This window comes from Orcinus orca, chromosome 1, assembly GCF_937001465.1.
Source record: "Orcinus orca chromosome 1, mOrcOrc1.1, whole genome shotgun sequence".
NCBI lineage: Eukaryota > Metazoa > Chordata > Mammalia > Artiodactyla > Delphinidae > Orcinus > Orcinus orca.
Window position 1 is genome coordinate 108,720,755 of NC_064559.1, and position 22,500 is coordinate 108,743,254.

At 42.3% G+C, this 22,500-nt stretch overlaps 1 protein-coding gene across 1 annotated transcript in view; it reads left to right on the forward strand.

Annotated features, from left to right (window-relative positions):
- The window catches only part of SPAG17 (sperm associated antigen 17), a 222,916-nt gene that overhangs the window by 186,384 nt on the left and 14,032 nt on the right, over window positions 1-22,500 (forward strand). Inside the window, 6 exon segments of the mRNA XM_012533757.3 lie at window positions 4,048-4,147; window positions 4,366-4,413; window positions 7,012-7,111; window positions 7,837-7,939; window positions 13,073-13,204; window positions 21,078-21,214. Of these exon segments, the coding sequence (XP_012389211.1) occupies window positions 4,048-4,147; window positions 4,366-4,413; window positions 7,012-7,111; window positions 7,837-7,939; window positions 13,073-13,204; window positions 21,078-21,214 (620 nt within the window).

A 22,500-nucleotide genomic window follows, 5' to 3' on the forward strand; every position in this document is an offset into this window, starting at 1 on the left:
AGCAAACTACATATATATATATATAAATATATATATATAACTTATATGAGAATTGCTACTCCAGCTTTCTTTTGGTTTCCATTTGCATGAAATACCTTTTTCCATCCCCTTACTTTCAGTCTGTATGTGTCTCTAGGTCTGAAGTGGGTCTCTTGTAGACAGCAAATATATGGGTCTTGTTTTTGTATCCATTCAGCCAATCTGTGTCTTTTGGTGGGAGCATTTAGTCCATTTACATTTAAGGTAATTATCGATATGTGTGTTCCCATTCCCATTTTCTTAATTGTTTGGGGTTTGTTATTGTAGGTCTTTTCCTTCTTTTGTTTCTTGCCTAGAGAAGTTCCTTTAGCAGTTGTTGTAGAGCTGGTTTGGTGGTGCTGAACTCTCTCAGCTTTTGCTTGTCTGTAAAGGTTTTAATTTCTCCATCAAATCTGAATGAGATCCTTGCTGGGTAGAGTAATCTTGGTTGCAGGTTTTTCTCCTTCAACACTTTCAATATGTCCTGCCACTCCCTTCTGGCTTGCAGAGTTTCTGCTGAAAGATCAGCTGTTAACCTTATGGGGATTCCCTTGTGTGTTATTTGTTGTTTTTCCCTTGCTGCTTTTAATATGTTTTCTTTGTATTTAACTTTTGACAGTTTGATTAATATGTGTCTTGGCGTATTTCTCCTTGGATTTATCCTGTATGGGACTCTCTGTGCTTCCTGGACTTGATTAACTATTTCCTTTCCCATATTAGGGAAGTTTTCAACTATAATCTCTTCAAATATTTTCTCAGTCCCTTTCTTTTTCTCTTCTTCTTCTGGAACCCCTATAATTCGAATGTTGGTGCATTTAATATTGTCCCAGAGGTCTCTGAGACTGTCCTCAGTTCTTTTCATTCTTTTTTCTTTATTCTGCTCTGCAGTAGTTATTTCCACTATTTTATCTTCCAGGTCACTTATCCGTTCTTCTGCCTCAGTTATTCTGCTATTGATCCCATCTAGAGTACTTTTAATTTCATTTATTGTGTTGTTCATCGTTGCCTGTTTCATCTTTAGTTCTTCTAGGTCCTTGTTAACTGATTCTTGCATTTTGTCCATTCTATTGTCCATTCTATCTCCAAGATTTCGGATCAACCTTACTATCATTATTCTGAATTCTTTTTCCGGTAGACTGCCTATTTCCTCTTCATTTGTTAGGTCTGGTGGGTTTTTATCTTGCTCCTTCATCTGCTGTGTGTTTTTCTGTCTTTTCATTTTGCTTATCTTACTGTGTTTGTGGTCTCCTTTTTTGCAGGCTGAAGGTTCGTAGTTCCTGTTGTTTTTCGTGTCTGTCCCCAGTGGCTAAGGTTGGTTCAGTGGGTTGTGTCGGCTTCCTGGTGGAGGGTACTAGTGCCTGTGTTCTGGTGGATGAGGCTGGATCTTGTCTTTCTGGTGGGCAGGTCCACGTCTGGTGGTGTGTTTTGGGGTATCTGTAGACTTATTATGATTTGGGGCAGCCTCTCTGCTAATGGGTGGGGTTGTGTTCCTGTCTTGCTAGTTGTTTGGCATAGGATGTCCAGCACTGTAGCTTGCTGGTCGTTGAGTGAAGCTGGGTGCTGGCGTTGAGATGGAGATCTCTCGGAGATTTTTGCTGTTTGATATTATGTGCAGCTGGGAGGCCTCTTGTGGACCAGTGTCCTGAAGTTGGCTCTCCCACCTCAGAGGCACAGCACTGACTCCTGGCTGCAGCACCAAGAGCCTTTCATCCACAGGGCTCCTTAATTTGGGATGATTCGTTGACTATTCAGGTATTCCACAGATGCAGGGTATATCAAGTTGATTGTGGAGCTTTAATCCGCTGCTTCTGAGGCTGCTGGGAGAGATTTCCCTTTCTCTTCTTTGTTCTCACAGCTCCCAGGGGCTCAGCTTTGGATTTGGCCCCGCCTGTGCGTGTAGGTCGCCGGAGGGCGTCTGTTCTTTGCTCAGACAGGACGGGGTTAAAGGAGCCGCTGATTCGGAGGCTCTGGCTCACTCAGGCCGGGGGGTAGGGAGGGTCACGGAGTGTGGGGTGGGCCTGCAGCGGCAGAGGCCGGCGTGACGTTGCAGCCTGAGGCGCGCCGTGCGATCTCCCGGGCGAGTTGTCCCTGGATCCCGGGACCCTGGCAGTGGCGGGCTGCACAGGCTCCCCGGAAGGGCGTGTGGCTAGTGACCTGTGTTCGCACACAGGCCTCCTGGTGGCGGCAGCAGCGGCCTTAGCGTCTCATGTCTGTCTCTGGGCTCCGCACTTTTAGCCGCGGCTCGCGCCCGTCCCTGGAGCTCTCTCAAGCAGCGTTCTTAATCCCCTCTCCTCGTGCACCAGGAAACAAAGAGGGACGTAAAAGTCTCTTGCCTCTTCGGCAGGTCCAGACTTTTCCCCGGACTCTCTCCCGGCTAGCCACGGTGCACTAACGCCCTGCAGGCTGTGTTCACGCCGCCAACCTCAGTCCTCTCCCGGCGCTCCGACAAAAGCCGGAGCCTCAGCTCCCAGTCCCGCCCGCCCCGGCGGGCGAGCAGAAAAGCCTCTCGGCTGGTGAGTTCTGGTCGGCCCGATCCTCTGCGCTGGAATCTGTCCGCTTTGCCCTCCGCACCCCTGTTGCTGTGCTCTCCTCCGCGGCTCCCAAGATCCCCCACTCCGCCTCCCGAAGTCTCCACCCGCAAAGGGGCTTCCTAGTGTGTGGACACTTTTCCTCCTTCACAGCTCTCTCCCGCTGGTGCAGGACCCGTCCCTATCCTTTTGTCTCTGTTTAGTTTTTTCTTTTGCCCTAACCAGGTATGTGGGGGGTTCCTTGCCTTTTGGGAGGTCTGAGGTCTTCTGCCAGCGTTCAGTAGGTGCTCCGTAGGAGTTGTTCCACGCGTAGATGTATTTCTGGTGTATCTGTGGGGAGGAAGGTGATCTCCGCGTCTTACTCTTCCGCCATCTTCCCGGAAGCGGCATTTGAATTTTTAACCTCTGGTGTGAGGGAACAATCACTGTAAGGTAAATGCACAGGCTGCCCAATAGTGAAGGACAAATCAAATGTATTTTTTCAAACAGACAAACAGATGCAGGAATCAGAGTCTTGCATGTTTACAGCTGCCCCTGACACATTAATAGTGGTGATCCTAAGTCAATGCTCCCCAAAGTACTTCCTAAAACACTAGTCTACGGGACAGCTCCAGAAAAAAAAAAAAGTGAGTTCTATGCTAACATAAGTTTGCATACTGCTGCATATTGCCTTATTTTCTTAGACAGCCACAAAGTACATGAACTAGTTAAGGGTCCAGAAAAGCTCTACAGTAATGAAACATATTTAACCTTGTAAAAATCAGTGTTTCCCAAACTCATATAACCATGAAACACGGAGCCTTCTTTCTTTTTTAATCTCCTGTTAACATCCCTCCAAGACCATGTTCTCTGGAATAACCTCTGAGAACCACTGCCCAAATTATCAAATAACTGTTGTATTATATTCATATTCTTAGGTTTATATCTTTAGATATTGTTTTAGAAAAACAATTTCAATAAAGTGTTTAATTTTTTTTTTTTTTTTGCGGTACACGGACCTCTCACTGTTGTGGCCTCTCCCGTTGCGGAACACAGGCTCCGGATGAGCAGGCTCAGCGGCCATGGCTCACGGGCCCAGCCGCTCCACGGCATGTGGGATCTTCCCAGACCGGGGCACGAACCCGTGTCCCCTGCATGGGCAGGCGGACTCTCAACCACTGCGCCACCAGGGAAGCCCAAGTGTTTAATTTTTTTGAGCTTTGGTGCTTCAGATGTGAAGAAATTCAGTTAGGTAGAACACTGCCGCCCCCAGTGATGTGGGACAAATGAGGTGTCACTTACATTTTACATTTTGACTATAAGATGTGTGTTCTCTAAAAGGGTATTTCATAGAGATACCTGGTTTCCTGTTATATTATAGCTTGGTCATGGAAATTCTAGTAATCACTTGATAGACTCAATATAGGCTCTTAGAAAACATCTCAAATGAGTAATTGGGTACTGATTGTGTGTTGGGCTGTCAAGAAGTGAGGATAAAAGTTAAATGCATCTGTTTTTAAAGTTGCAGCCCACCTAACTGATGTATTCAAGCAGTCTTTGGCTAATACTACAGAATGTCCACCAGAAACCGTTGAGACAGATTTCTCTGAAAAGAAACGGAGGTAAGCTGATCAATAATGTGTTCCAATCAGTACTAAGGAAATGATGAGGAAATGGAGAGGCGCGGGTGTCATACAGTGGGTGACTACATCAAGGAATTAGCCTTTCATCTTCCATGCTGTTAACAATTTATCATACAAGGGTGGGCTTTCTTTTATTATCTGTAGGCTGAGAACATTGCCCTTTTTCATCATATTTTTTTTCCTTTCCTTTTACACAGGCACACAGAAACAACAAAGCGCTGGAAAGAAAAGTTAGCTCAAAAGAGGTAATTCTACCCTGAACTATACATAAAATAAGCATGTGAAAGACCCAGTTTGGTGGAGTCATAGAATTTTAGAATTGGGGGGGTTGCAAAGTCCTACCATCCAGGCTCCCGGATGTTCTTTAAATTCTGCTACATTTCTGCCCAGCAGTCATCTTTTGGGCAGTGACCTTATTATCTTTTGAGGAAGCCCATTTGACCATTACCATTTGACCATTAGGTAGATCCTCTCTCTCTCATAAGCAAGGGAACTCTCAGGTATTCTCTGTGCTTTGGTAATTCTAATATACTAATAAATATTCTAGAACTTAATGCAGAGCATAGTTGTAAACATGCAAGGATTCTTACAATGCACACGAGGAATGTGCTCTAAGCATTATGTGCTCTGGTTTCCTTTCAATCCTAGCTGAGGATTCCAACCCCAGCCCTCTTGCCCTAAAGAAAGGAAGCCAGATATATTTATTGAGTGTATAGTAGTACATATGGTACCACTGTACACATTTGCATGGCTCCTCTCCAGAATGACTCCCAGGATGAATACGCTTCTTAATAAAAACGTCTGGGCTACCTTGTGGAATGTGTTGGAGAAGTAGTGAGATAAGACCTTAGGTCTCATGGGCCACCCCTCTATACAAGGTCAAACTAGAAGTATATACTGTCCTGTAGAATATCCCTGAAAGGATATCCAAGAGCCTGGTGACAGTGAGTGCCTGTGGAGAAGGAAACTGGGAGGTTAGGGGATAGTGCAAGATGGACTTCCTTTTCATTATGTACTCTTTTCTCCTTTTTGAATTATGTACATTTGCATGTGTTATCCATTCACATTTTTAAAAATTTTTGAAACATTAACAATTTCGAATTTTAACCCATAGGTAGGAATGGCAAGCCAACAAAAGTTTTTGAAGAAGAAAGTGAAACACATAATTAGATATATGTCCTAGAAAGAGAAGGGCTGGCAACATGGAAAATGGACAGGGGAGGAGGGTTAAGGAAGGAGAAAGTTTCAAGGAAATAGAAGGTAGTCAACAAATGTCAGATGCCATGGAAGAATCAGAAAGGAGAATGAAGAGAGGAATTTGTGCTTATCGGTTGGAAGGTTTATTGATTTCTTTTGTGAGAACAATTTTAATAGATTGATAGGCAGTAGCCAGACTGCCATAGATTGATGAACGAATCCAGTGAGGCAGTAGAGATATTTTAATGAGAAATTCAAGCTGTTTAAATAAGACGATTTTCATTCAGCCAGTATTTCCAGAGAGGCCATCTAGTATAAGAGAAAGAGCACTGTTCTTAGAGCCAGCAGACCTAGAATCAGCTCCAATTTGATTATTGGCAGACTGTATGATTCCAGCTGGTTGTTTTACTTCAGTAAAATTTACTTCAGGAATTCAGTTTGCTTATCTATAAAATGAGGATGATTAGACCACCTAGTATCTAAGATCTCTGTCAGTTCACTAACAGCTGACTTGCATAAGCACTTCTCAAGATCATGGGCTTTGGTGCAGGCAACCTGGATTTTAATTCAGACTTTACTTCTTACTACTTACTTCTCTATGCCTTGAATTTTTGATGAATAAAATGGGAATAATAATAGTAACTCATAGAGTTATTGTAAGATTAAATGCAAAGTACTTTGCAAAGTTTTCCTGGCATGCAATAAGCACTTAAAAATGAAAATTTTTTCAGATAGGGTTAGGTTTGGCTGCATTTAACGGACAACCCCCAAATCAGTGTTTTACAAGAAAGAAGTTTGTTTTTCCTAATGTAAAAGAAGTCCGAAGTGGGCAGTCCATGGCAGGCAGTGCCACATCATCATCAGGAACTAAGATTCCTTCCTTTCTTCTGTTCCATCCTTCTTAGCACATGATTTCCATCCTCAAGTTTGCTTCATAGTTGCAAAATGACTGCTGCAGCTACAGCCATTTCATTCATATTTTAGGAAGTAGGAAAAGAGATGAAGCAAGGACAAAGGGAAAGCCTTCCAGCTGAGTTAGCCCTCTTTAAAAGCTTTCTGAAGTCTTACCCAGTGACTTCAGTTTACATCTTACTGGCTATCCGTATATAGAGGGAAGGCTGGGAAGTGTAGTTTTTAGCTGGACTATTGCCTCCCCAGTACATTTTCTAATATGGAAAGTCAGCTAGCAAGATTATGATTGTTTTTATTTTACTTTGTGATCATTAATTGCATTATTCATAAGCCATTCATTCCCCAGGTTTCAGTGTTACCACTGCTACTGAAATTTCGGAAATCAGTAGAATCTAGCTGTCAATTAAACCTCAGAGAAACGGAAAGACATGCAAAAAGGTCATCCATGTGGTTTGTAGCCTTTTGAGATCAAGTGTAAAACCAGACTACCAGCTGGTATCATTATTTCCTGTCTCACATGAAAGTCTAATTTCTGAGGTCAGAAATGTGACCGATTCTAGAAGAAGCAGAAGATGAACTGAAACAAGTTGACAAAAAAATGCCCGAGTTAATTCTTACCAGTTTTGTTAGTGATCCCCATTTTCTGTGGGATTTAGAGCTGAAACAAAAGCAAATAACACTTTTTCGTTAATGTTCTGTGTCTTCTTTTGCATCGTTATGGAAATATCCACCAGGAAGGAAATTGAAAAAACACAAAACTATCTAAAGGAAATTAGGAACAAAGCAATATCTCCGTACTACAAATCTGAACTAAGCAAGTTATATCAGTCTCAGGTAATTGAATGTAATTAACAAAAATTGAATGAGTCTTCATAGAAGTTGATACAATGCCTGTGCTTTTAATGTAACCTACCTATCCTGATGTTTCTTTCCTGCTTCAAGCATCAACCCAATTGACTAACCCATGCTCTTCAAATCATGTCCTCACCAGCATGTGAGAGGGAAATTCTTTGCCAGTGTATTCCTACAGCTCTACCTCCCTGCCTTGCATTATCACTATTAATTATGTTCTCCCATCTATTTTAAGCTCTTTTTGGGTTGAATTCTCCCTATTGATGATTATCCTCCGATAAATCCCATTTTGAAGTTTTTATTCTATTGAAATGTCCTCACCCATCAGCTGCTGAGGCAACACTGAGAGATTGTGAGTTCTTGGAAGCCCATGGAAGGAGAACATGGCTCTCCTTTCCTATGAAACCTTGAAACTCTCAAGCAAAGGGAGGATTTTCATGTGTTCAGAACTCCCTGTGCTTCAATGAAAATTCCAGATGTTATTATTAACCAGAGGCTGCCTGACAAGAAATTATGGGAAATTATGACTAATTAACAAAATCCAGAATTGAGTTAATTAGTTTCTTGAACAACTTGTAATTTGCAAACTTCCTTTTCAGGGCCTTAAAAAATATGCTTTTATCACTGCTTACCAGCTTATCATGCTTGTAGCACTTGCCTTTCAGCTGTGTGTAAGTCTAAAATAAATCTTTGATTTTTCCTTTAAGTTTAATTATCTGGACACCCTTTCCAAAAACTTGCCTTCTTTTACCAAGAAAGACAAGGATGCAAGCAAAACAGCTGTTCAAAATACATCCAGTCTTCCTCCAGGTAATATGTTCATGTAGCTCTTATTCCTGTTAATGTAGAACATAACTAGTTCCTACCACTTTTTGTCTCAGTAACAGCTAATGACATAACACAGTGTGACCTATATATTATAGATTTGGCTGAGTTATATGAGGAAACTAAAATGTAAATAAAATTTAGTTTTCATCCTGTATGCTTAGAATTTACCTAAAAGCATTAAGAAGACCTGACTAATTTAAAAATCAAGGGAGTAATGAAAGGTTGTTGGAGAACAGTACATTTACATGGTCTCCAAGTATCACCTCACGTATTACCTGCTAATTATGAGGAGGAGAATATGCCTTTACAATGGAGGGAGATGGCATTTTCCACCTTAACCAAGTGATCAAACTTCTACCATATGTGAGACAACCTAGCATTAGCTGTTTTCTCATATAATGCAATATGAATATTGTTCCTAGAACCTGTGTAGAATTCTCACCAAAAATCCTTAACCTGAATTTAATCAAAAGGAAACAATCAGACAAACCAGAATGTAGACATTTAATAAGACAACTGACCCGGGCTCTTCCAAAAAGTCAATGTCATTGGCCCCATGGCTCCATCCCCGTTTCTCTCGCTTCAGTGAGGCCCACGCTTTTCACGCATCACCTCAGGGAGCGCTTACTGCATGAAGAACCTCAGGGTAAAGGCACGGCCACCAAAGCAGGAGTGAGAGCAACTTGACGCCGGGAAGGAGACACTAAAGAGGCTGCAGCCGCAGGAGGCCGGAGTCCTGGCCCCCGTTGGCCTTTCCCAAGGGCTTCGACAGGGCGCCTCAGGCCTCGCCATCTGCTGAGTGCCGCCCACCTCATGGACACCATCCTGCCTCGCTGACCCAGTCGCCCTGTTGCCAGAATGAGCTGATGTCTGAAAAGTGCTCAGCAGAACCAGGCACAGCACGGGCCTCTCCTCTTGTGGTTTCACTTGCCAGTGACCACTACCTTGATAATTCCGTATGGCTGACAGGCTCTTGGTGCTCTGGCCGGGTGTCAGGCCTGAGCCTCTGAGGTGGGAGAGCCGAGTTCAGGACACTGGACCACCAGAGACCTCCTGGCCCCACCTAATATCAATTGGCGAGAGCTCTCAGAGATCTCCATCTCAACGCTAAGACCCAGCTCCGCTCAAACACCAGCAAGCTCCAGTGCTGGACACCCCATGCCAAACAACTAGCAAGACAGGAACACAACCCCACCCATTATCAGAGAGGCTGTCTAAAATCATAATAAGGTCACAGACACCCCACAACACACCACAGGACTCGGTCCCGCCCACCAGAAAGAAAAGATCCAGCCTCACCCACCAGAACACAGGCACCAGTCCCCTCCACCAGTAAGCCTACACAACCACTGAACCAACCTTACCCACTGGGGGCAGACACCAAAAACAACAGGAACTATGAACCTGCAGCCTGTTAAAAGGAGACCCCAAACACAGTAAGTAAAGCAAAATGAGAAGACACAGAAATGTGCAGCAGATGAGGGAGAAAGGTAAAAACCCACCAGACCAAACAAATGAAGAGGAAATAGGCAGTCTACCTGAAAAAGAATTCAGAGTAATGATAGTAAAGATGATCCAAAATCTTGGAAATAGAATGGAGAAAATACAAGAAATGTTTAACAAGGACCTAGAAGAACTAAAGAGCAAACAAACAATGATTAACAACACAATAAATGAAATTGAAAATACTCTAGAAGGAAGCAATAGCAGAATAACTGAGGCAGAAGAACGGATAAGTGACCTGGAAGATAAAATAGTGGAAATAACTGCTGCAGAGCAGAATAAAGAAAAAAGAATGAAAAGAATTGAGGACAGTCTCAGAGACCTCTGGGGCAACATTAAACACACCAACATTCGAATTATAGGGGTCCCAGAAGAAGAAGAGAAGAAAAAGAAAGGGACTGAGAAAATATCTGAAGAGATTACAGTTGAATCCTTCCCTCATATGGGAAAGGAAATAGTCAATTCCAGGAAGTGCAGAGAGACCCATACAGGATAAGTCCAAGGAGAAACACGCCAAGACCCATGTTAATCAAACTATCAAAAATTAAATATAAAGGAAAATATTAAAAGCAGCAAGGCAAAAGCAACAAATAACATACAAGTGAATCCCCATAAGGGTAACAGCTGACCTTTCAGCAAAAACTCTGCAAGCCAGAAGGGAGTGGCAGGACTTATTTAAAGTGATGAAAGGGAAAAACCTACAACCAAGATTACTCTACCCAGCAAGGATCTCATTCAGATTCAATGGAGAAATTAAAACCTTTACAGACCAGCAAACGCTAAGAGAATTCAGCACCACCAAACCAGCTTTACAACAGACACTAAAGGAACTTCTCTAGGCAGGAAACACAAGAGAAGGAAAAGACTTACAATAACAAACCCCAAACAATTAAGAAAATGGTAATAGGAACATACATATCGATAATTTCCTCAAATGCAAATGGATAAAATGCTCTAACCAAAAGACACAGAATGGCTGAATGGATACAAAAACAAGACCCATATATATATGCTGTCTACAAGAGACCCACTTCAGACCTAGGGACACATACAGACTGAAAGTGAGGGGTTGGAAAAAGATATTCCTTGCAAATGGAAATCAAAAGAAAGCTGGAGTAGCATTTCTCATATCAGACAAAACAGATTTTAAAATAAAGACCATTACAAGAGACAAAGAAGGAAACTACACAATGATCAAGGGATCAATCCAAGGAGAAGATATAAAAATTGTAAATATTTATGCATCCAACATAGGAGCACCTTAATTCATAAGACAAATGCTAACAGCCATAAAAGGGGAAATCGAGAGTAACACAATAATAGTAGGGGACTTTTAACACCCCACTTTCACCACTGGACAGATCATCCAAAATGAAAATAAACAAGGAAACACAAGTTTTATATGAGACATTAGACCAGATGGGCTTAATTGATATTTATAGGACATTCCATCCAAAACCAACAGAATACACTTTCTTCTAAGATCAGGAACAAGACAAGTGTTGCCCACTCTCACCACCATTATTCAACATAGTTTTGGAAGTTTTAGCCACAGCAATCAGAGATAAAAAAGAAATAAAAGGAATCCAAATCAGAAAAGAAGAAGTAAAACTGTCACTGTTTGCAGATGACAGAATCCTAAAGATGCTACCAGAAAACTACTAGAGCTAATCAATGAATTTGGTAAAGTAGCAGGATACAAAATCAATGCACAGAAATCTCTGGCATTCCTATACACTAATGATGGAAAATCTGAAAGAGAAATTAAGGAAAGACTCCCATTTACCATTGCAACAAAAAGAATAAAATACCTAGGAATAAACCTACCTAAAGAGACAAAAGACCTGTATGCAGAAAACTATAAGACACTGATGAAAGAAATTAAAGATGATACAAACAGATGGAGAGATATACCATGTTCTTGGATTGGAAGAATCAACATTGTGAAAATGACTCTACTACCCAAAGCAATCTACAGATTCAATTCAATCCCTATCAAACTACCACTGGCATTTTTCACAGAACTAGAACAAAAAATTTCACAATTTGTATGGAAACACAAAAGACCCTGAATAGCCAATGCAATCTTGAGAAAGAAAAATGGAGATGGAGGAATCAGACTCCCTGACTTCAGACTATACTACAAAGCTACAGTAATCAAGACAGTATGGTACTGGCACAAAAACAAAAATATAGATCAATGGAACAGGATAGAAAGCCCAGAGATGTACCCACGGGGAGAGGGAAGTATAAGCTGGGACAAAGTAAGAGAGTACCATTGGCATATATACACTCCCAAATGTAAAATAGATAGCTAGTGGGAAGCAGCTGCATACCACAGGGGTATCAGCTCAGTGCTTTGTGACCATCTAGAGGGGTGGGATAGGGAGGGTGGGAGGGAGACACAAGAGGGAGGGGTTATGGGGATATATGTATACGTATAGCTGATTCACTCTGTTATACAGCAGAAACTAACACAACAACGTAAAGCAATTATACACCAATCAAGATGTTAAAAAAAAAAAGTAAATGTCATTAAAAAATTTTTTTAAACATGAGGTGATTGTTCTATAATAAAAAAGACAAAAGAGGCATAAAAACTACTTGTGATACATACATTTTGGTTGCTGGATTGAGAAAAAAACAGCTATCAAAAATATTTGGATGAATTACATGAGTTTGATTTAGGGACTCTATGAGAGGGCATTGTTGGATTACTGTAACTTTTTTCGGGTTTGGTGATGCTGTTGTGGATGTGTAGGGGAATGTCTTCATTTCAGGAGATGCATGTTGAAGAATTTAGGGATGACATAAAATTTAGTGCTTCTCTTTAATAAACTGGGTGGTTAAAATGCCCAGATAGAGGGATTTTCTACTGTACAATACCACAAATTCAGCTGCCTGGAATGAGCACAGCCAATTACCACAGAGTTTGCAAAGCAAAGATTAAGGCTGGAACAATGACTTGTAGATGTGATGGGGCTAAATCAGGGATGAAGTCTGATGGTGCTTGTGCTGCCACCTGCACCCTGGGCAGAAGACACTAACCAATCAAACCTACTCTCCCCTTGAAAGGGGGCAAGGCCACAGTTTCTTCAACACAGTCCTCCGGGCAGCCACCACCATTTAACCAGGGTTGGTGTACACACAAGTTGAAATGTGTTTGCATCCCCAGTGCTTGATATATTTATTTAAAATTTGTTTCATTTTGCACTGATTTCTTAGAGTGCATTTTAATAAAGAGCTATTTAAGAGTGGAAACTTTTTAAAAAATATCACCTTTTATTTACTCTTGCCAAGTAAAAGTAGGCCAAATTACCTGGTCCCTGTTTCATAAGCCAACAAGGTAACAACTACTATGTGGTCATAAGGCCCGGAAAGAACCAGCTAGCTCCTTGGGAGTTTGAGTTTTACAGATACTGTCCTGTTTGTTAATGGCAAACATTTGTCATATAATGATAATCCCAGCCTCTTAATGGCTTTCTTCCATTTAGTCTTTCTAAAGACGGTGGGGGGAAAGGCCCCTTGTTCATTGTAATACAAACATTAGTAGTCATTGTATCATTGTCCAGAATATCATTTTAAAATATTTGTTCTGGTTTTCTTTTTAAGATTCCCAGAAAAATAAAGTTGCAGAACAGGAATCCTCAGATACGCTTAGTCTTCCAAAATCGGAGAACTTTGTGAATACCAAGGAGTCTGCTAGCCAGAAACAAACTGAAAATTTAACAGCATCTATCAAAGGTATGGCAGTCATTTGCTTTATCTCATTGTTTCTCAACACTGAACATCATTTCTTTTTGGAGTATGGGAGATGGCCCTGGGGACTGAGGGCATGGTTGGCGGTTACAGAAAAAATTCTAGAGGGTCATGGATCCTGAACCTATGGGACTTTGTAAGGCTTCTTAGCACAGCAAAGTATCTCAAAAAATATTTTGAGAATGACTACAAGTCCCACATTGAAGGAAAGAGATGACAAAATTTTTTTTAAGATTTGTTATTTTATTTCTTCATTTTATTTTATTTTGATTCATTTATTATTCTATTTTATCCCTCATGGTTCTAAGAGCTTGTGTGGTTTACTGAAACTCAGGAACCTGGTAGCTTTGTTTGAGCAGCCAGTGATTTGGTAGTTGGACTTAGATTTACCTATTACTTCCTTGTTCTGCAGGTGCTAGAAGAGAAACGTAAGATGTAGTCTCTGTCTTGCACAGCACATCGACTTATTGGGGTAGCAGAAACTGAAGTGTGGAATACTACAGAATAATATCTAGTTCCCGTGGAGTCACATTACACTGATTTCACAGCAGTTAATTCAACCAAATATGGGTGGTAAAAAAAGAAAGAAAGAAAGAAAAACAGTAATTTAAATTGTGTAGATACATTTGCACCCCTTGATTCCTGTGGGCATGTTCCATATTGAAAGTGAGCTGGGAATCTGCTGATTCCTGTGGGCATGTTCCATATTGAAAGTGAGCTGGGAATCTGCTGGGAATCTGGGAATCTTAGTTACCTCTTATAGAGGGAGCATCTTGCCACATTTACAGGTGAATTAGGGATTTACCTTGTACAGGCCTTTTGCCTTCCTGATTTAATCTTATCTCTCTTATAAGGTTTATTCATTTAGGGTGTGATTTACTCACTGCCAGGCATTGTTCTAGGCATGGAAATACAGCAATTAAGAAGCCAAAGACATATGCAGCTGAACATGCTATGGGCAAACCTAGACAATAAATAAGTAAACACATCAAATTCAGATTATAATAAATGGTGTCACATAATGTAACAATATAACGTATGGAGAGTGTCTCGGGGAGAGAGACAGCACTCCACTAGGGGGTTTGAAGGCCCCTCTGTGAAGGGACATTTGAACTGAGACAAGAGGGACAAGAAGGAGGCAGCCATTCAAAGACTGGGGGGAAGGAATATTCCAGGTAGTGGGAACAGCAAATATGAAGGCCCTGAGGAGAGAAGAAACAGAAAATAAGGCATGGAGCTGGAAGAAAATGGGCATCAGAACAAGTAGAAGATGAGGTCAGAGGGAGGGACAGCAGTGAGATCTCGTGATGCTGCATAGGGAACTTTGAGTTTTATTCTAAGTGGAGTTGTAGTCAAACACCACTGGAAGGTTTTGAGCAGCAGGGTCGTTACCTGACTAATTTATATTTGAAAAAGATCCCTCTGGTAGATGTGTGGCCAATAGCTCATGGCGAGGGAAAGGAGAAATGGGGAAGGTGGAAGCAGGGAGGAAGCAACAGAAGATACGTGTGAGTGTGGACAGAGACCTGGACTAAGGAGCTCGAGGTGGAGATGGTGAGAAGCAAATTCATTGGAAATATATCCTGGAGGTAGAGACATCAGGCCTTGCTGGTTGATTGGACATGAGGGTGAGAACTAAGAGGAATCAAGGGTGATTCCTAAGTTAACTAATGTGACCAGTTGTGAGGCTGAGAATTGGTAGTTGTAACAGGTTTCCAGATGGTGCTGATGGTGCTGATACAGGGCCATGCTTTGAGAACCAACCTAAGGCAAACTCTAGAATGTAAAAATCAGGCAGAGGAGGAGCCAGTTAAGGCAGCTAAGAAGAAAAAGCCAGCAAGGTAGATTAAAAATAGGGGTGTGAAAATGACTGAGTGTTTCGAGTATATTAAGTGCTCCTCAAAAGTCGAGTAAGATAAAGAATAACCATGGAATTGGGCAATAGCGATCACTGGTGATCTAGACAAGAGCAGTTCCAGGGCACGGGGGAGACCAAAGCCAACTGAAACTGCTTATGTGTAGAATGGCTAAAGCGGAATCAGCAGCAGCAGCAATACATAGATGTAACTAAGGGTTTTGCGGAAAAGAATAAAGTAGTGGGACGGCAGCTAGAGGGAGATGTGTGACCAAGTGAGAGGTTTATAAAAAATTAGACATACTAGAGCATGTTGATTTGCAAATGATGATAATTCTGTAGGAAGAGAGAACTTATGCAGGAGAAGGGAGCCTGATTGCAGGATAGCAAAGTGTTAAAGAAGGTGAGAGAACATGACATTTGGGGCAGACCCTGAGTGGCAGATTTGACCTCGGTTGTGAGTAGGTCACCTCATGCACAGTGACAGGAGAAAGGAGAAAGAATACAGATACATGGTATTGGGGAGATGAGTGAGTGTGATGGCAAAGGAATGGATATAATGATAAGAATATAAAATCCATTCCAGAGAAACAGGAAAGCAAAACAAGAAAGGGTGACTGATTGTTTAAAGTGACAGTGTCCACTGATTAGAGGTCTCAAGAAGGTCAAATAATTGCTTGACAGATATGATAGAGTAATAAGCTAGAAGAATAGGAAGTAGTGATCTAGAGAGGGTAGCTTGAAACAGAGATTTGGAAAGTGGTAAAATTATTGGTGTTGCCAAGGGCAAAGATATGACCATGGGAGTTTCTGAGATGGAGAAGAGGAAAAGATGAAGAAACAGGGCGATGGAAAAATCAGAGCAGACAGGGTGTTGGATGGGTCATCCAGGGGATGTCACCAAAAGCCATGAAGTGGAAGACCATCCAAGGTGTAAAGATCTGCAATGAATCAAGGGAATGATTGAGAAGGTCAGTAACTGACAACTACTTGGAGATGTCGTAGGTAAAACAGTACGATGGCATGAGAGTCAAAGGAATGGGAGTGTTTGAAGGAGCAAAAAAATTGTTTTGAAACAAGAGGGACACCTACTGCACCCCTACACGCTGAAATACTTGAGCTAATAAGAGACAATCATGTGATTCCACTATAAGTGGTAAATTAAGTTTTGATATAAACAATAAAGTTTAAAGAAGTTCAGAGTAGGAAGAGATTAACACAAGCAGTGAGGAAAACTTTATGGGAGAGGTGGTCTTAAAGAATAAATACAATTGCATAGATTTTAAAGTTTAAGATTGGATCACCTGAGATAAACCTCATTTCGCTTGAGGAAACTGAAACCTAGAGAAAGTCAAGCAGCATCTAAAATCATACAGCAAATTTGGGACTGCGCCAGGGCCAGAAAATGAGTTTTTGACTCTGAATTCTCTATAGTTTACTACACTACCCTCCAGATGTAGGGAAGAGAAAAGAGTATTTTACACACACACACAAAAAAAGAAAGAATGTGTTCAAAAGCCTGAGTAGAAATGAACTGGAAGCCATTGTAAGTAGATCAGAGTATTCTTATTTGGTACTAGTACAAGAAATGTTTGGGAAATAAAAGAGAATCAGAGGAGATTTGGATTTGGTGAAATAAAACTGAACTTGTCAGCATTCGCTATGATAACACTGCATAAATCCTATAGTGGCTAAGCAACCAGTTTTGGGGGCTGTGAGCTGACTGTGCAGCCTGCAGGCAGCATGTGCTGGAGTCGGCACCAGGCCCCTGAGATCTGTCTCTTCCCAGCCCCACATTCAACAACACTACGTTGAGAGCATGAGTCAGCCACCGTGAGAAATCAGCAAATGCCACACACTTGCAAAGTGTACCAACCAGGTCGGTTTTTCTCCAGGGAGGCAGTTGTTAAGCTTTTTTTTTAGCACACCCGCGGCCGCAGGCAGAGCTCAGGTGTATTCTGCTCCCGTGATGAAGGAGCCCCACCCTCTGTGGCTGGCTGTCCTCAGGACACAGGGTCGGAGCTCAGGAGAAGTGGATCAGGACCATCAAGAGAGGTGGATTGCGGGCTGCCGCTCTCAGCCTCTGCTCAGAACTGGCGCAGCCGCTTCCACGTACATTTATGGGTCAGAGCAAGTCCTAAGGCTGAGCTCAGAGTCAACAGGGCAGAGAAATACGCTCCATCTACAGGGAAGCCGTGCTCAGAGATGAAGTACATAAAGCTATGCTCTGAGAGGAGGCAAAAAACCAAAACCAAAACATTATTGTGCATAAATACCACAGTCGACCTCAGCATAGAAACAGGGAACCATTACTTGCTCTTCAGTTGTGTCGGATTCAGCCGTAATTTCAGATGATTCCACTAGTTGGACTATCCCAGTTGTTTAAAGATTATTTATTTATTTAATTTACTTTTAGCTGCATTGGGTCTTAGTTGCAGCACGCACGATCTTTCCTTGTAGCACATGAGCTCTTCGTTGTGGTGCCCGGGTTTCTCTCTAGTTGTGGCATGCAGCTTTTCTCTCTCTGGTTGTGGTGTGGAGGCTCCAGGGCGCGTGGGCTCTGTAGTTGCGGCACGCAGGTTCCTGAGCGCGTGGGCTCTCTAGTTGAGGCTCGCGAGCTCAGTAGTTGAGGCGGGCGGGCTTCGTTGCCCCATGGCATGTGGGATCTTAGTTCCTTGACCAGGTATTGAACCCACTTCCCCTGCATTGTAAGGTGGATTCTTTATCACTGGACCACCAGGGAAGTCCCCCAGTTGTTAAGTATTAAAATACTTCTGTATCAGCTCATGACCAGCTGCTGTTCCAAGCCCCTCAAGTACTCCCTCCTCCTCCCCCCATCCCTAGGGAAGCCCTGGGTAGGCTTCAGTGGATAATAATCCATCTATTATGGGAGGCAGTATGGTATACAGCAGAGCTAAGGCTCTACCTGACTCCTTATATAATAGTTTATGACTTATATAATTATATAATGACATATATATAATATGACTTATATTATAACTTATGTAAGGCTCTACCTGACTCCTCATATAATAACTATGTTACAGTGGGCATGCTCTTTAACCCCTCTATATATTCCTGTTTCCTCTTCTGTAAAGGGGGTATAATGGTATATACATTACAGGGTTGTGAGGATTAAATTAGTTAGTATATGTAAAATGCTTACAGCAGTGCCTGGCACATGAGAAACTCCGTATCAGTATTTACTATTAATAATAATAGTATGAGAGATTATTTGATACCCATTAGACTGGTAAAATGCATTCATATAAGACAGTAATATGCATATGCTAAGAATACAAGCAAAAAGACACATCAAGCCATTAGAATGGTTGCCTATGTAGGCAGCAGTGACCAAAGAGAATAAATACATTAGAACACGGATCACTGAGCTCCATCCCCAGAGATTCTGATTCTGTTCTGGTCTGAAATACAGCTTATCTGGTATGTGGCTAGGGAATCTCTATTTTACCAGAGTCAGCCCAGGGGATTATGAAGCACAGGTGAATTTGGGACACACTGGGTAGTTGTCTAGGAAAAACTCACTACTCATATGGAACACTTCTGTGACCAGATATGCATGTTTTTTTCTCACACCAAGCAATTCTGCAACACCAGCTGAGTGTCCTACAATTCAATTCTGACACTAACCAGAGTTAGCACAGACGCTACAGGTTAAGGGCTCAGTCTCACAAGGCTGCCCACCACCCACTTCAGATGCCAGCCACAGGTACAGGTTGTCACTTGTGCTTCTGACCAATCAGCTATAAATTGTGGTTCCGATGACCTCCTTTTATGGTTCCATAATTTACTAGAACAGTTCACAGAACTCATATATTATTATATAATAGGCGACATGATAAATGGCAGAGATGAGTAGCCAGAGGAAGAGGTACACAGGGCAAGGTCTGGAAGGGTTTAGCATGGTAGCTTCTGTCCCTGTGGTGGTGTGGTGCACCACCCTCCCGACCTGTGGATGTGCTTACCAACTCGGAAGCTCTCCGAACTCTGTGCTGTAGGGACTTTTGTGGAGACTTCATCATGTAGGCATGATTAACTCCATCTCCATGTCCCCTCTCCTTCCCAGAAGATGGGGGGGTGGGGCTGAAAGTTCCAAGCTTCTAATCATGGCTTGGTTTTCCTGATGACCAGCCCCCATCCTGAAGCTATCCAGGAGCCCACCAAGAGTCACTTCATTCAGGTCAAAAGACACACCTATCACCCAGGAATTTCCAAGGGATTTAGGAGCTCTGTGTCAGGAATCAGGGTCAAAGACCAAATATTTAAAGATACTCCTAACACTCTTATCACTTAGGAAATCACAAGGGATTTAGGAGTGCCCTGCCAGGAACCAGGGGCAGAGATGAATATACATTTTCTATTATCTTACACTACCAGGAGTGTGATCCTTGTGGAATCTGACACACCTGGGTATACATCCCACCTTGCCACTTTTTAGTTTCCAGGACAAGTTTTTTTAACTTCAGTTTCCTCATCTGTAGAAAAGAGATACTACTGTTATATTAGTCAGGACTCTTCAATTTGAGAACTGAATCTCAAACCCATTGAACAACAACAAAAAAGCCAGTGGGTGGGGTGGTGTTTATTGATGCTCAAAAGCAAACCACAGAAAAGTGGCTATGGTGCTAGCCCAGGGATGACAGGATGCAGGCACTCAAGCTTTTCAGGGGAGTGTTTGCGTCTGATTGTCTGTCTCTCTAGGCATCTCCCTGCCTCTGTGTTGTCACATCCTTACTTGTCCCTGTTTCAGGGGTCCCCAACCCTCTGTTAGGAACCGGACCGCACAGCAGGAGGTGAGCAGCAGGCAAGCGAGTGAAGCTTCATCTGCCGCTCCCCATCGCTCGCATTACCGCCTGACCATCTCCCCACCCCCACCACCGCCGTCCATGGAAAAATTGTCTTTCACAAAACTGGTCCCTGGTGCCAAAAAATTTGGGACTGCTGCCCTGTTTGGTTTTATCCTCTCCTACAAACGACAGGCTATGTCCATGTGTCAGGGACATGATCAGAGAGGTCCAAGGTTCTGATTCTTCCAGACCCATAACCCAATGGACAAGATGGGATCATCCCGGTCAGCTTCAGGAAATATCCAGGTGAAGGGCCTGTGTTGGCTTTGCATGGGTCGTGCACCATCCTGATGCCTGGGGCCAGGGGTGTTGTGGCACTAGAAGTATGTGTGCTGGGAGTGGGTGCGGAGGTGGGCAATGGGGAGAATGCTCAGCATACAAAGATTACAATTACCATTACCTTCAGCTCAGAGGACTTTATGAGAACTAAGTGAGATGCTGTATGTAAAAACATGCATGTGGTGCTTGCCTGCAGACAGTGGACACTCAGATATTGGTTCCCTTCCCTTTCCTCTCTTGATGACTTAAATTCAAGAAAGGATGTTTAAATATGCTGATCTAAAACACAATTCTTATTAAACCCCCTGGATATTTGGAAAAATACATAAAATTACAGCTGTGTAGATTATCTACTTTTGCTCCCTCCTTCACCAAATTTAGTGATCTGGGGATTTGATTCCTTGGCTTAAATTATCTATGATTGCTACAATAGTTTTTCAAACTATAAATTTACTAGTTGAAACAAAGAAATTCTTAAGATTTTTTTCCTCATTAGTTTTAAGAAATCTTTGAGAGTCAACATTTTATCGAACTGTGCCTTGTTGATTTACAGGCAAGTCACTCCATTTCTTAGCATCTGATTTTTCTCATTTATTGAAAAGAAGGTGATGCTAATAGCATCTGCCCTGCCCATCTCATAGGATTGTTAAGACTAATTTTAGGTAAAATCTCTTTGTGAAATGCAAAGCTAGAACACTAGAATGCATAAAAGCCTTTATTCCTGTAAATAAGCTCTTTAAGAAGGAAAGAAGAAAATTTCCCAAGTTGGTTCTATGTTCTTCTATGCTCTGGTATGATCTTGAATGTCTTTGGAAGCAACGTCCACGTGGTGTCATTTCAGCGTTCTCTCCAACAGAACCAGAATCGTGTGTGCCTCTGAAGATTCCAACCCAGTCACTGCTGCAGGATGTGGCAGGACAAGCAAGAAAAGAGAAAGTGAGGCTACCTCACTATTTGCTGAGTTCCAAGCCCAAGTCTCAACCTCTCAAAAAGGTAAAACAGACAGGGGAAGAAATTTCCCAGAGCCAGTGAGCATTTTATATATTCCTGGTTGATTGAGGCCATTGATTTCCAGCCACTGTGTACTACTATTTAATATAAGAACCATCTCAACATGGATCCCTTCAGGTCACACAGAGATAAACCAGGGCCGTGCTTTGCTGGAGCCAGCTTATATACACTCATGAGAGAGACTTTATGAGCCAGCTGTTAAATCGTCATTAGCTTGCAGTCAGCCACGCTGGGAGTTCTTATGCCATAGAAATCGGCAAATGCTACTGATAAAGGCTCTTTTCTGAGAGCCGGTTTACCAGCACACTGTTGGCTGAGGGGATCATTGGGCACCCTTCTCATGACTCTTAGGATAAAATCCAGATGACCTAGCATGACTCCAAGGCATGGCTCCATTTGCTTCTCTACCCTCACCTTGTCTCAAACTCACTACACTTCACCCATTGTGGACTTCTCTTAGTTCTTTAAAAGCACCAAGCTCCTTCCTCAGAGCCCCTAAGATTAAGATTCCATCTCAGTTCTGTTGTAAAGGTTTCCTTGAGCCCACCAATCAAGCTTTGGTAGTTATCCTTTAGAAATTTCATGGCACACTGTGTTCATTACCATCAGAGAAGGTATTGCAATGTATATAAGTGACATGTGATAGAAGTGCTTCTCAAACTTTAATGTGCATGTGAGTTATTTGGGGACTTTGTTAAAATATAGATTCCGACTTATTGGCTCTGGTGTGGGGCCCGAAATTCTGCAGTTTTAACAGGCTCCCAGGTGAGGTCAGGAAATAACAGCATAGGGCAATAGCTCTCAAAGCATGATTACCTGACTGGCAGCATTGGCAACACCTGAGACCTTCTTATAAATGCAGATTCATGGGCCCCATCCCAGATGTACCGATGGAGAAACTCTAGGGTTGGAGTCAGCAATTTGTGTCTTAAGGAGTCCTCAGTAGACTGTGCTCCTCTCCAGAGCAGGTTTTCTTTATCTTTGTAGACACTTCCCCTCCCCACCTACCTACTCTCTACTCCACCCCATCCCAGACTTACTAATGGAGAAACTCTGGGAGTGGAGTCAGCAGTTGGTGTCTTAACCAGTCCTCCAGGTAGTTCTGGTGGGAGCTAAAGTTTGATCATCACTGGCACAGAAGAAAGAGTACAAACTTTAGAATCAGGCAAACTTGAGTTTGAAACTTCGGCACGTAACACTTGAGCAAGTTATCTGTCTTTCAGTTCTCTGAACTTGAGCTTCTTTATCCTTAAAACAAAGCCTAAAAT